At 45.9% G+C, this 12274-nt stretch overlaps 1 protein-coding gene across 1 annotated transcript; it reads left to right on the forward strand.

Annotated features, from left to right (window-relative positions):
• The first annotated feature begins 830 nt into the window (after nt 1–830).
• Nucleotides 831–3792, forward strand: LOC143940100 (olfactory receptor 11L1-like). Its single transcript, XM_077461157.1, has one exon. The coding sequence runs from the start codon at nt 1356–1358 to the stop codon at nt 2286–2288; it is 933 nt and encodes a 310-aa protein (XP_077317283.1). The 5' UTR covers nt 831–1355; the 3' UTR covers nt 2289–3792.
• Nucleotides 3793–12274: the final 8482 nt, after the last annotated feature.

A 12274-nucleotide genomic window follows, 5' to 3' on the forward strand; every position in this document is an offset into this window, starting at 1 on the left:
TGTTATCGCTCTCACTCTCTCATACTGGTCACTGGAGACTCAACATGGCACCTCACGGCAAAGAACTCTCTGAGGATCTTAAAAAAAGAATTGTTGCTCTACATAAAGATAGCCTAGGCTATGAGAAGATTGCCAAGACCCTGAAACTGAGCTGCAGCACGGTGGCCAAGACCATGCAGCGGTTTAACAGGACAGGTTCCACTCAGAACAGGCCTCACCATGGTCAACCAAAGAAGTTGAGTGCACGTGCTCAGCGTCATATCCAGAGGTTGTCTTTGGGAAATAGACTATGCTGACAGCATTGTTTCAGAGGTTTAAGTGGTGGCGGGGGTCAGCCTGTCAGTGCTCATCCCATACGCTGCACACTGCATCAAATTGGTCTGCATGGCTGTTGTCTCAGGAGGAAGCCTCTTCTAAAGATGATGTACAAGAAAGTAAGCAGACTAAGAACATGGATTACTGGAACCTGTCCTGTGGTCTCATGACCAAGATAAACTTATTTGGTTCAGATGGTGTCAAGTGTGTGTGACGACAACCAGGTGAGGAGTGCAAAGACAAGTGTGTCTTGCCTATAGTCAAGCATGGTGGTGGGAGTGTCATGGTCTGGGGCTGCATCAGTGCTGCCGGCACTGGGGAGCTACAGCTCATTGAGGGAACCATGAATGGCAACATATACTGTGACTTACTGAAGCAGAGCATGATCCCCTCCCTTCGGAGACTAAGCCGCAGGGCAGTATTCCAACATGATAACGACCCCAAACACACCTCCAAGATGACCACTGCCTTGCTAAAGAATCTGAGGGTAAAGGTGATGGACTGGCCAAGCATGTCTCCAGACCTAAACCCTATTGAGCAAGGTCTCTAACATCCACCAGCTACATGATATCATCATGGAGGAGTGGAAGAGGACTCCAGTGGCAACTTGTGAAGCTCTGGTGAACTCCATGCCCAAGAGGGTTAAGGCAGTGCTGGAAAATAATGGTGGCCACACAAAATATTGACACTTTGAGCCCAATTTGGACATTTTCAATTAAGGGTGTACTCACTTTTGTTGCCAGTGGTTTAGACATTAATGGCTGTGTGTTGAGTTATTTTGAGGGGATAGGAAATGTACACTGTTATACAAGCTGTACACTCACTACTTTACATTGTAGCAAAGTGTAATTTCTTCAGTGTTGTCACAAGAAAAGATATCATAAAATATTTACAAAAATGTGAGGAGCGTACTCACTTTTGTGAGATACTGTATATTCGTGAAAAAATAACAATTATTTCATTTTTCTTGCTATACATGTTTTATTTCAATTCGCTTCATTACAGGATCATCATCACAGAAAAGAAACTAAGAATGCAAAATGTACAGTAACCACACTTTAGTAAAACATTTTATTCTCTTAGGCTTCTCCCTTCACAGAAGCACTCAGTTGTTGTTATTTGTCTTTTTTCTGAGTATTTACTGTATGACTTTAATGTCCAACCTGCTCATAATCACCCTGGTGACACTCCAGAGATCACTTCACAAACCAATGTATTTTTTCATTGGAAATTTCTCTTTCCTTGAAACGTGGTACACAACGGTTACTGTCCCCAAGATGCTAACAGGTTTAGGCACGGGAAATAAAACTATCTCCACCAGAGACTGCATTTCCCAGTTTTACTTTCTGTTCTTCCTCAGGGCCACGCAACATTTTCTATTGACTATAATGGCCTATGATCGATTCTTGGCCATCTGTTACCCACTACGTTACACTACACTAATGAGTAGATCTATCTGTGGAAAGCTTGCAGCTATGTCTTGGTTTGCTGGTTGCTTATCCATCTCTCTGCCTGCTGTTATGATGACACGGTTAGTGTTCTGTGGTCCAAACACTATAGACCATTTCTTCTGTGACTTCAGTCCTCTACTTCAGTTGTCCTGTACAGACACTTGGTTGAATGAGATAATCTTTTCTGCAGTAGCTTGGGCGGTTATTCTTGGATGTTTCACCTTCACATTTATGTCCTATGCTTCTGTGATCATTACTATCTTAAGGATACCATCTTCTCTTGGCCGCCAAAAGGCATTTTCCACTTGCGCATCTCATCTTGCCGTTGTTGGCATATTTTTTGGGACAGTTATTTTTATGTATATACGTCCAAAAGCAAAGAATTCTTCTCCAGTCGATAAAGTAGTGTCTGTATTTTATTCTGTTATTGTTCCCCTTCTCAACCCTATGATCTACAGTCTGCGAAACAAAGAAATGAAAAATGCACTGTTCAGAGCTATATCCAAGTTAAAAGGAAAATAACTCATAACTGCCATATATAATTTTTTACATGAAAAATGACTTTATTACAACATAATGGAACATATGTTATTTGTTATTAATACATACAAAGCAAGATCACACTTTGTCCATTGTTACTTCCTGCATATTGTATTATGAAGAGGAAATCAATACATATTGCATATTAGATGGATGTTCCACTGAAGCACTGGAAAATCTTTAAGTCTGGAGGGGTCCTACACACTGGTGACTTTTCACCTATTGAACCTTCACTTTAGAGCATCAAAGGTCCTATAGCGCAAGGGCTTAAGCAGAACTCCACCCAAAGATAAGACAATAAAAATGAATAGCCCATTAAAAGATCAATTAATAAAATCGGCATTCGCTGCAAATATTCATCTTCCATCCAGAGCTTCCCACAGTATTTTTTCTGCCAAAAGATTTCTTTAGTTTTATAGCCAGCGTCATTCAAACCTCGTCATTCAAGCTCAGGTCACGGACTTGCCCCAGTAACTGAAAAGTGGATGGAGAAGCAGTGCAGTGATAGGACCGTTTCCCTAATAGTCTGCCTTTTCCTCCTATCAACATGTTCCTTGTTTGCATGTGAACCTATCGGCTCCTTGTAATGCTTCTCTCTCGCATACTCCAGCCCTGATGTATGGAGACAGGAAAAGGTATTCAGGTACTTATGCATTTTGCATTTTAAAAATGAATGTAATGATGTATTAAAGCAGTTCTTTTTTTTTATTTTAATGTTTTCTTGTCTGTATTTGAAGGTATAGACCAGGGATATGCAATTAGCGGACCTCCAGCTGTTGCAAAACTACAAGTCCCATCATGCCTCTGCCTGTGGGTGTCATGCTTGTGGCTGTCAGAGTCTTGCTATGCCTCATGGGACTTGTAGTTCTGCAACAGCTGGAGGGCCGCTAATTGCATATCCCTGGTATAGACAGCCCACTTAATTACACTATCAATAAGAATCATTGTACAAAACGTGTTTTCATTTATTTTTAATAAACCTCAATTTTTCTATGGAAAATTTGTCTGGACGTCTTGGCATGTGTTTCACTTCATGGATTCCATATTGAAGGACAGTGTAGTTTCAAAAACAACTGCATATTGGTAGGTGTATTCTGTAGTACCAAAATGCAAGTATGAATAAGGTAAATGTTTCCAAAAGTAAACATGCTTTGTGCATTCTGGCATATAAGGGTCTGGTTTCGTTTTTACATTTACCTATCATCATATCTATATAGTCAATTAGGAGGTAAGATAAGGTAGGGGAGGTCTATTTCAAGGATCAAAGCAAATAAAGGCCCAACATTTTACAACTTGATGCATGTTTTCTTTTTCTTAAGGGCACACAAGCTAATTTCTTTGGGCAAATTCAATTAACACATGAAAAGAATGAGGCTGGATATACACCTATGCAAGGCAGGACTTAGGGTGGTGGGGGCCCCTGGGCTTGAGTCACTTTCGGCCCTACCTTCTATACATTACCGTATTTATTGGCGTATAACATGCGCCGGCGTATAACACGCCCCCAAAGTCTAGGAGGGAATTTTAAGGAAAAAAACTTTTAGGAGGGAAGTTTAAGGAAAAAACAATTTAACCACTTGAGGACCGCCGTATTGCCATTGTACGTCAGCACAATGGCACAGGCAGGCACAATCACGTACATCTACGTGATTGCCTTCCAGCGGGTGGGGGGTCCGATCGGACCCCCTCCCGCTGTTTACGGCGGTCCGATTCGGTCCAGGAGCGCTCCGTGATGAGGGGATGGCCGTTGGTTTTCGGCCACCCCCTCTGGATCGCTCCTGGCCAATGAGAAGCTTCCTCCCCTGTGTATTGTTTACACAGGAAGGAGGAAGTGATGTCATTCTCCTCGGGGCGGTCTTTTTGACCGGACTACGAGGAGAAGAGTAAAAGTAAGTGTGCACCAACACTACACTGACATGTAGGTACACACAGGCACACAAACCCCCCCCCGATCCCCCCCCCGATCGCCCCCCGATCCCCCCCCCCGCCCCCCCTCCCCCCCCAGTCACAGTGTCACTGATTGCATTGATCATTTCTTTACTGATCAATGCATTCAGTGTCAGTTGTGACAGTAAAAACTGTCAGGACAGTTAGTGTTAGGTCCAGGGTAGCCCCCTATCACCCCCCAATAAAGATTTAACCCCCTGATTGCCCCTAGAGTTAACCCTTTCACCCCCTTTTGCCAGTGTCACTAAGCGATCATTTTTCTGATCGCTGCATGTGTCGCTAGTGTCGCTAGGTAGCTAGTTATTTTTTTAGGTTCACCGCCAGGTTTTTATATCGCTAGGTACCCCGATATACTACCCAATAATGTTTTTAACCCCCTGATTGCCGCTAGTTAACCCTTTCACCCCCTTTTGCCAGTGTCACTAAGCGATCGTTTTTCTGATCGCTGCATTAGTGTCGCTACAGTCGCTAGGTAGCTAGTTATTTTTTTAGGTTCACCGCCAGGTTTTTATAGCGCTAGGTACCCCGATATACTACCCAATAATGTTTTTAACCCCCTGATTGCCGCTAGTTAACCCTTTCACCCCCTTTTGCCAGTGTCACTAAGCGATCATTTTTCTGATCGCTGCATGTGTCGCTAGGTAGCTAGTTATTTTTTTAGGTTCACCGCCAGGTTTTTATATCGCTAGGTACCCCGATATACTACCCAATAATGGTTTTAACCCCCTGATTGCCGCTAGTTAACCCTTTCACCCCCTTTTGCCAGTGTCACTAAGCGATCGTTTTTCTGATCGCTGCATTAGTGTCGCTACAGTCGCTAGGTAGCTAGTTATTTTTTTAGGTTCACCGCCAGGTTTTTATAGCGCTAGGTACCCCGATATACTACCCAATAATGGTTTTAACCCCCTGATTTCCGCTAGTTAACCCTTTCACCCCCTTTTGCCAGTGTCACTAAGCGATAATTTTTCTAAACGCTGCATCAGTGTCGCTAGTGTCGCTAGGTAGCTAGTTATTTTTTTAGGTTCACCGCCAGGTTTTTATAGCGCTAGGTACCCCGATATACTACCCAATAATGGTTTTAACCCCCTGATTGCTGCTAGTTAACCCTTTCACCCCCTTTCACCAGCGATCACAGTATAAGTGTCACTGGTGACGCTGGTTAGCCAGTTAGTTATTTAGGTTCCCCGTCAGGTTTTTATATAGCGCCAGGGACCCCCATATACTACCTAATAAAAATTTGAACCCCCTGATTGCCCCTAGTTAACCCTTTCACCACTGATCACCGTATAAGTGTTACGGGTGACTCTGGTTAGTTTGTTTTTTATAGCATTTTATATTCAAATCCGGAAGGCAGTGCTTGGTTTTCGGGGTCCCGTACGTGGCTAGGCTCCCAAAAAGTCCCCCACATGTGGTATCCCCGTACTCGGGAGAAGCAGCAGAATTTATTTTGGGGTGTAATTTGACTTCTGCCCATAGCATGTGTGAGCAATATATCATTTAGTGACAACTTTGTGCAAAAAAAAAAAAAGTTTGTAATATTCCCGCAACTTTTGGCAAAATATAAAATATTCCATGGACTCAACATGCCTCTCAGTAAATAGCTTGGGGTGTCTACTTTCCAAAATGGGGTCATTTGGGGGGGTTTTGTGCTATTTTGGCATTTTATGGCCTTCGAAACTGTGATAGGTAGTGAGGAGTTAAATCAAAAATTTGCACTCTTAGAAATCCTGAAGGTGGTGATTGGTTTTCGGGGTGCCGTGCGCGACTAGACTCCCAAAAAGTCCCACACATGTGGTATCCCCGTACTCGGGAGAAGCAGCAGAATGTATTTTGGGGTGTCATTTCACATATGCCCATAGCATGTGTGAGCAATATATCATTTAGTGACAACTTGGTGCAAAAAAAAAAAAGTTTGTAATATTCCCGCAACTTGTGGCAAAATATAAAATATTCCATGGACTCAACATGCCTCTCAGTAAATAGCTTGGGGTGTCTACTTTCCAAAATGGGGTCATTTTGGGGGGTTTTGTGCTATTTTGGCATTTTATGGCCTTCGAAACTGTGATAGGTAGTGAGGAGTTAAATCAAAAATTTGCACCCTTAGAAATCCTGAAGGTGGTGATTGGTTTTCGGGGTGCCGTGCGCGACTAGACTCCCAAAAAGTCCCACACACGTGGTATCGCCATACTCGGGAGAAGTAGCGGAATATATTTTGGGGTGCAATTCCACATATAACCATGGCATGTGTGAGCAATATATCATTTAGTGACAACTTTTTGTAAAAAAAATTTTTTTTTTTTTTTTTGTCATTATTCAATCCCTTAGGACAAAAAAAATAAATATTCAATGGGCTCAACATACCCATCAGCAATTTCCTTGGGGTGTCTACTTTCCAAAATGGGGTCATTTGGGGGGGATTTGTACTGCCCTGCCATTTTAGCACCTCAAGAAATGAGATCGGCAGTCATAAATTAAAAGCTGTGTAAATTCCAGAAAATGTACTCTAGTTTGTAGACGCTATAACTTTTGCGCAAACCAAAAAATATACGCTTATTGACATTTTTTTTACTAAAGACATGTGGCTGAATAAATTTTGCCCTCAATGTATGACTAAAATTTAGTTTATTCGATTTTTCTTATAACAAAAAGAAGAAAATATCTTTTTTTTTCAAAATTTTCGCTCTTTTTCCATTTATATCGCAAAAAAAAAAAATCGCAGAGGCAATCAAATACCATAAAAAGAAAGCTCTATTTGTGGGAAGAAAAGGACGCAAATTTCGTTTGGGTGCAATATTGCATGACCGCGCAATTACCAGTTAAAGCAGCGCAGTGCGAAATTGCAAAAAGACCTTTGGTCCTTAAAGTGGGATTCCGCTCTTTTTTTATTTTTTTCTTACCTGTCTCACTGGTGGGTGAGTGCTAGCTTCGATTGGCATCCACGTCCGGCGTTTATTTGACCCCCGGCGCGACGAATCTTTTCTTCAGGATGACTTATAAAAACCTACTCTGGCATTTTCCATTTTAACTGTGGGCGTCTGAAGCCCACAGGCATTTACTTCCTGGTATATGATGACGTCTGGCTCCCAGCATGCTCCGCTCCATCTTGCACATGCTCAGTGAGAGCAGTGACAAGGAAAGAAAAACTCCAGGAAGTTCCCGCCCCGTTGTCAAGGCAACGAAAACCACACAGCACAGAGAACAAAGAATGAATGAAAACTAACCCACAGAAGCAATCACTTGTTTGCTTGCTACCTCGTGTGTAATGGCAGATACAGCTGCCTGCCCACTTTAAAAATGGCAAATTCGTACACGCCCTCGTCACGTGACCGGCGTCCGAACGAAATCTCGCGAGATTTCGCAATTTCAATGTCCCCCATGGATTCTTGGGAAATTTCCCAGGGACCATTGCGAGGACGATAGCCACCCCTACTCCCACGGGAGGAGAACCCGGAAGTCAGCTGAAACATCAGAAATAAAAGGTAAGTAAATAATATTTTTTTTTTTCAGGGTTCGTTTAGGTAAGTATGCTAACTGTTGATTTTAATAACATGAACTTTCATTTTTAGGTACCAAACCACTTTAAGGTGTTTATTGGTCCGGAGCTGAAGTGGTTAAATCAATGCAGCCTTATCAGTGTCCATCTGCAGCCTTGCCCATCCATCTGCATCCTTGTCCAGTGTCATTTGCAGCCTTGTCAAGACGCAGTCTTGTGTATCTCAGCGGCTCTCGGGTCCTCTCGGCAGCTCTCAGGTCCTCTCGCAGTCCCGAGCGGAGCCGAGAGTAGCCGAGTGTACTCCTCTTTGCTCACAGTCACGCACAGTCCCTGTGTTATGTCCATCATAGGGCGGGACTGGGCGTGACTGTGAGCGGAGCTGAGCCGAGTACACTCGGCTATGTATCTCGGCGGGGTCCCTGAGGCCCCCTATTGGGCGGGGCCCATGGGCTTGAGCCCAGTCAAGCCCAATGGTAAGTCCAGCCCTGCACCTATGTGCTGCACTAAAACTAAAAAAAAAAAAAAACACCCAGTGCACCTTCTCATTCGGACTGTGTTTGTCTTTTCCCGCTGTTTTGTGAAATCCTGTTGATGCTGTAACTGTTCTCTGAACTTGTCTCCAGCAGCCATCTTGGAGAAGTCTCATGTTCCGATTGGTACCAAGTTCTCTCGAGATTCTGTCCACCATTTTCTGTTAGCTTCCATATTAAAGATGGCCCAGCCACCATTTTGAGAGACATGTGTGTGGAATGAGTGAGAAAAAGGTGCACTGCTTGTGAGGGAAAGCTAGGCCTTACATGGAGAGGATTGTTCCAGCCTGCAAGGACAGAACAAGGATACTCAGGAGACCTGCCTATCATCACTGCTTCTGTGCTTGTGATAGAAGATCATCTTAGACAGTGTATCTTCCTGTTAAATCATCTCTGCTGCATCTGTGGAACCTTCTTATGGACACCAGCCTATGGCAAGTAATAAAAATGTGCCTTGTACACCACTGATGTGTTTGAAGAGAGGAATAATAACTACAGCGCCAGTTTACTGAGCTGCATTATGTATCTTTGGTGAATATACTTTAAATCTGTGCCTTATCTTATATGCTAATAAAAAAACAGTTTACTCCACTTTTGTAAACATGATTTTCCACTGCTGCTTATCCAGAAATTAAAGTTACTTCATTTACAATACCATGCAGTGTGTTTCCCTCTATTGTACAGCCACGCTAATTCCCCCACTTACATTTTGGCTTAGTCAGCAGGATGTCAGAACCATCATCCATGGCGACAGGAGTGGCTAGAGGGTTAACCATGGCACCTTATGGAGCAGCTCTGGCACTGATCCCTAAATTTAATGGCACAAATCTCTTCCTGGCAGAATTGGTGGAGAGATTGGACAGCTCAGCCCGCTTGTTCCAAATACCAGATGAACACATTGCAGATTTGGCTATTAATGCAATAGAAGGTAAACCTCGCCGGGCTGTGATGGTTCTGCCAGAAAAGGACAGAGACAGCAGGACAGCTATTGTGGTTCGTCTGGAGAGTTTGTATGGTCAGAGCACCCTTATAGCTGAACTCCGGAGGAGATTATATAACCGGAGCCAGCATGACCAACAGACTATGGGGTTGATTTACTGGGGAGTGCAAAATCGGGAACAGCTCTGTATAGAAACCAATCAGCTTCCAGGTTTTATTGTCAAAGCTTAATTGAACAAGCTGAAGTTAGAAGCTGATTGACTATCATGCACAGATGCACCAGATGTTGCACTCTCTAGTTTTAGTAAATCAACCCCTATGTCGCAATATGCTGTTGCCCTGCAGGAAATCTGGTGCCAGCTGCAGAAACAAATGGTACCCACTGGAATAGGAGTGTCTAAGGCCGCGTACACACGGTCAAACTGTATGACGTACTTAGTCTGGTGGAAAAGTACGTCAGACTGTCCGTCGGAATTTCCGAACGGGCTACTTGCCCACACACGGCACTTTTTGAGTGGACTAATACGGCGTACTAAGTCCGCCGTACTATCCGCCCTACTTTTGAAATGAACGGACTCGCCCACACACGCGGAGGAAAGTCCGCTCATTTCGAGCGCGTGTCCAGGTAGGCGGGGCCCGCGAAGGAGACGTTGCTGGCCCCGCCGCCTGGTATGGACTTAAAGGGGAACCCCAACGCCGAAAAAAAATCGGCGTGGGGGTCCCCCCCAAGTCCACAACAGACCCTTGTCCGAGCACGCTACCCGGCCGGCCAGGAAAGGGGGGCGAGCGAGCACCCCCCCCTCCTGAGCCGTACCAGGCCGTGTGCCCTCAACATGGGGGGTGCCTTGGGGAAGGGGGGGCCGCGCGGCCCCCCCACCCCAAAGCACCTTGTCCCCATGTTGATGAGGACAAGGGCCTCTTCCCGACAACCCTGGCCGTTGGTTGTCGGGGTCTGCGGGCGGGGGACTTATCGGAATCCGGGAGCCCCCTTTAATAAGGGGGACCCGGATACCTGCCCCCCACCCTATGTGAATGAGTATGGGGTACAATGTACCCCTACCCATTCACCTGTAAAATAAAAGTACAAAAAAAAACACAACACACGAGATAAAATACTTTATTGCACAGCTCCGGGGGTCTTCCGTCTTCGGGGGTCTTCTCGCCGGACTCCTCCGCTATCTTCTTGTATGACCAACCCATGTGACATAAAGCCATGTGACACCGCCCCTTGTCCCTATATAAGTGGCCGCGCAGCGCGGCCCTGGCATTGTCGAGTCAACATCTCCTGGAGAAGAAGGAGAAGAAGAAGAACGGAAGGCGGAGGCGGCGACAGAAGACCGGGCCACCGCCTGTAAAAGAGCTATAAGAAGGCGCGGTGGCCCGGCAGAAGAACCGAAGAGGGGGACAAGACCCCCGAAGTCGGGAGAAGAGGCCGGCGGCGAGGAAGAAAGCCGGACTCCTCCGCTAGCAAAAGAGCTACAAGAAGATAGCGGAGGAGTCCGGCGAGAAGATCCCCGAAGACGGAAGACCCCCGGAGCTGTGCAATAAAGTATTTTATCTCGTGTGTTGTGTTTTTTTTTTACTTTTATTTTACAGGTGAATGGGTAGGGGTACATTGTACCCCATACTCATTCACATAGGGTGGGGGGCCGATATCCGGGGGCCCCCTTATTAAAGGGGGCTCCCGGATTCCGATAAGCCCCCCGCCCGCAGACCCCGACAACCAACGGCCAGGGTTGTCGGGAAGAGGCCCTTGTCCTCATCAACATGGGGACAAGGTGCTTTGGGGTGGGGGGGCCGCGCGGCCCCCCCTTCCCCAAGGCACCCCCCATGTTGAGGGCACGAGGCCTGGTACGGCTCAGGAGGGGGGGGCGCTCGCTCGCCCCCCTTTCCTGGCCGGCCGGGTAGCGTGCTCGGACAAGGGTCTGTTGTGGACTTGGGGGGGACCCTCACGCCGATTTTTTTCGGCGTTGGGGTTCCCCTTTAAGTCCATACCAGGCGGCGGGGCCAGCGACGTCTCCTTCGCGGGCCCCGCCTACCTGGATACCTGCTCGAAATGAGCGGACTTTTCTCCGGGCGGGAAAAGTCCGCTCATTTCAAAAGTACGGCGGACTGGCATACACACGGCCGGATTGTCAGCCGAAATGCGAGTACGACGGACAGAATTTCGAAAAATCCGAAATTCTTAGTACGCCGGACTGCACACTGAAAAAGTCCACTGAAGCCCACACACGAGCGGACTGTCCGCTGAAATGTGTTTCGGCGGACTAAGTAGGCCATACAGTCCGCTCGTGTGTACGCGGCATAACTCAGATCAACTCATCCGGGACCAGTTTCTCTTCGGTATCCGGTCCTCTTCATTAAAGAGAGCCTTAAGGGATAGAGTGAGGGTTGTTGACACAGTGAAGTTTGCTGTTATCCTGCAAGAGGCCATTGAGAGAGACAAGAGGAGCTGGAACATGTACAGGCTATTGCCAGAAGCCAGGTTACCTGCATTTATGGAGTCAGGTACCCGTTAGAGCTCAAGGAAGTCACTGCTCCATGCCCCTCAACAAACCCAGCTGTTGTGTTGTCCTCAATAGAAAGAATTGTAAAGGACCTAGCTGATTCCGTGACCTCCCTCAAACAGGAAATGTTAGCTACTAGGAGCAGGTATATCCAACCTAAAGCTACACGCAGCCCACTCTGGAGAGACCCAGATACAGATAGCAGGTGCTGGCAGTGAGGACGGTTAGGCCACATTTCCAGGAACTGTGTGGGAAAGGAAGCAAAGATTGCCTAACAGCATCCTTTAAACTAGAGCTTCCCGTGGCAGAGGGGCAACTCACAGGAAGCGTTTCTTCACAGCCCCAACAAGATAAAGACACCAGTCCATCCAGTTCAACCTGAGTGAGTGTGCATGTCTACAATTATCCCTATCCCTGTACATTGCATCTCAGTACGATGCTCATCTATTATATTATTATTTATTTAATTTACACATACATCACACACTCACATCAGTCCCTACCCTCAAGGAGCCCACAATCCAAGGTCCCCAACTCACATTCATATACTAG

This window comes from Lithobates pipiens, unplaced genomic scaffold (genome assembly GCF_037356315.1).
Source record: "Lithobates pipiens isolate NorthernLeopardFrog02 unplaced genomic scaffold, aLitPip1_a1.2 Scaffold_3, whole genome shotgun sequence".
In the NCBI taxonomy this organism is placed as follows: domain Eukaryota; kingdom Metazoa; phylum Chordata; class Amphibia; order Anura; family Ranidae; genus Lithobates; species Lithobates pipiens.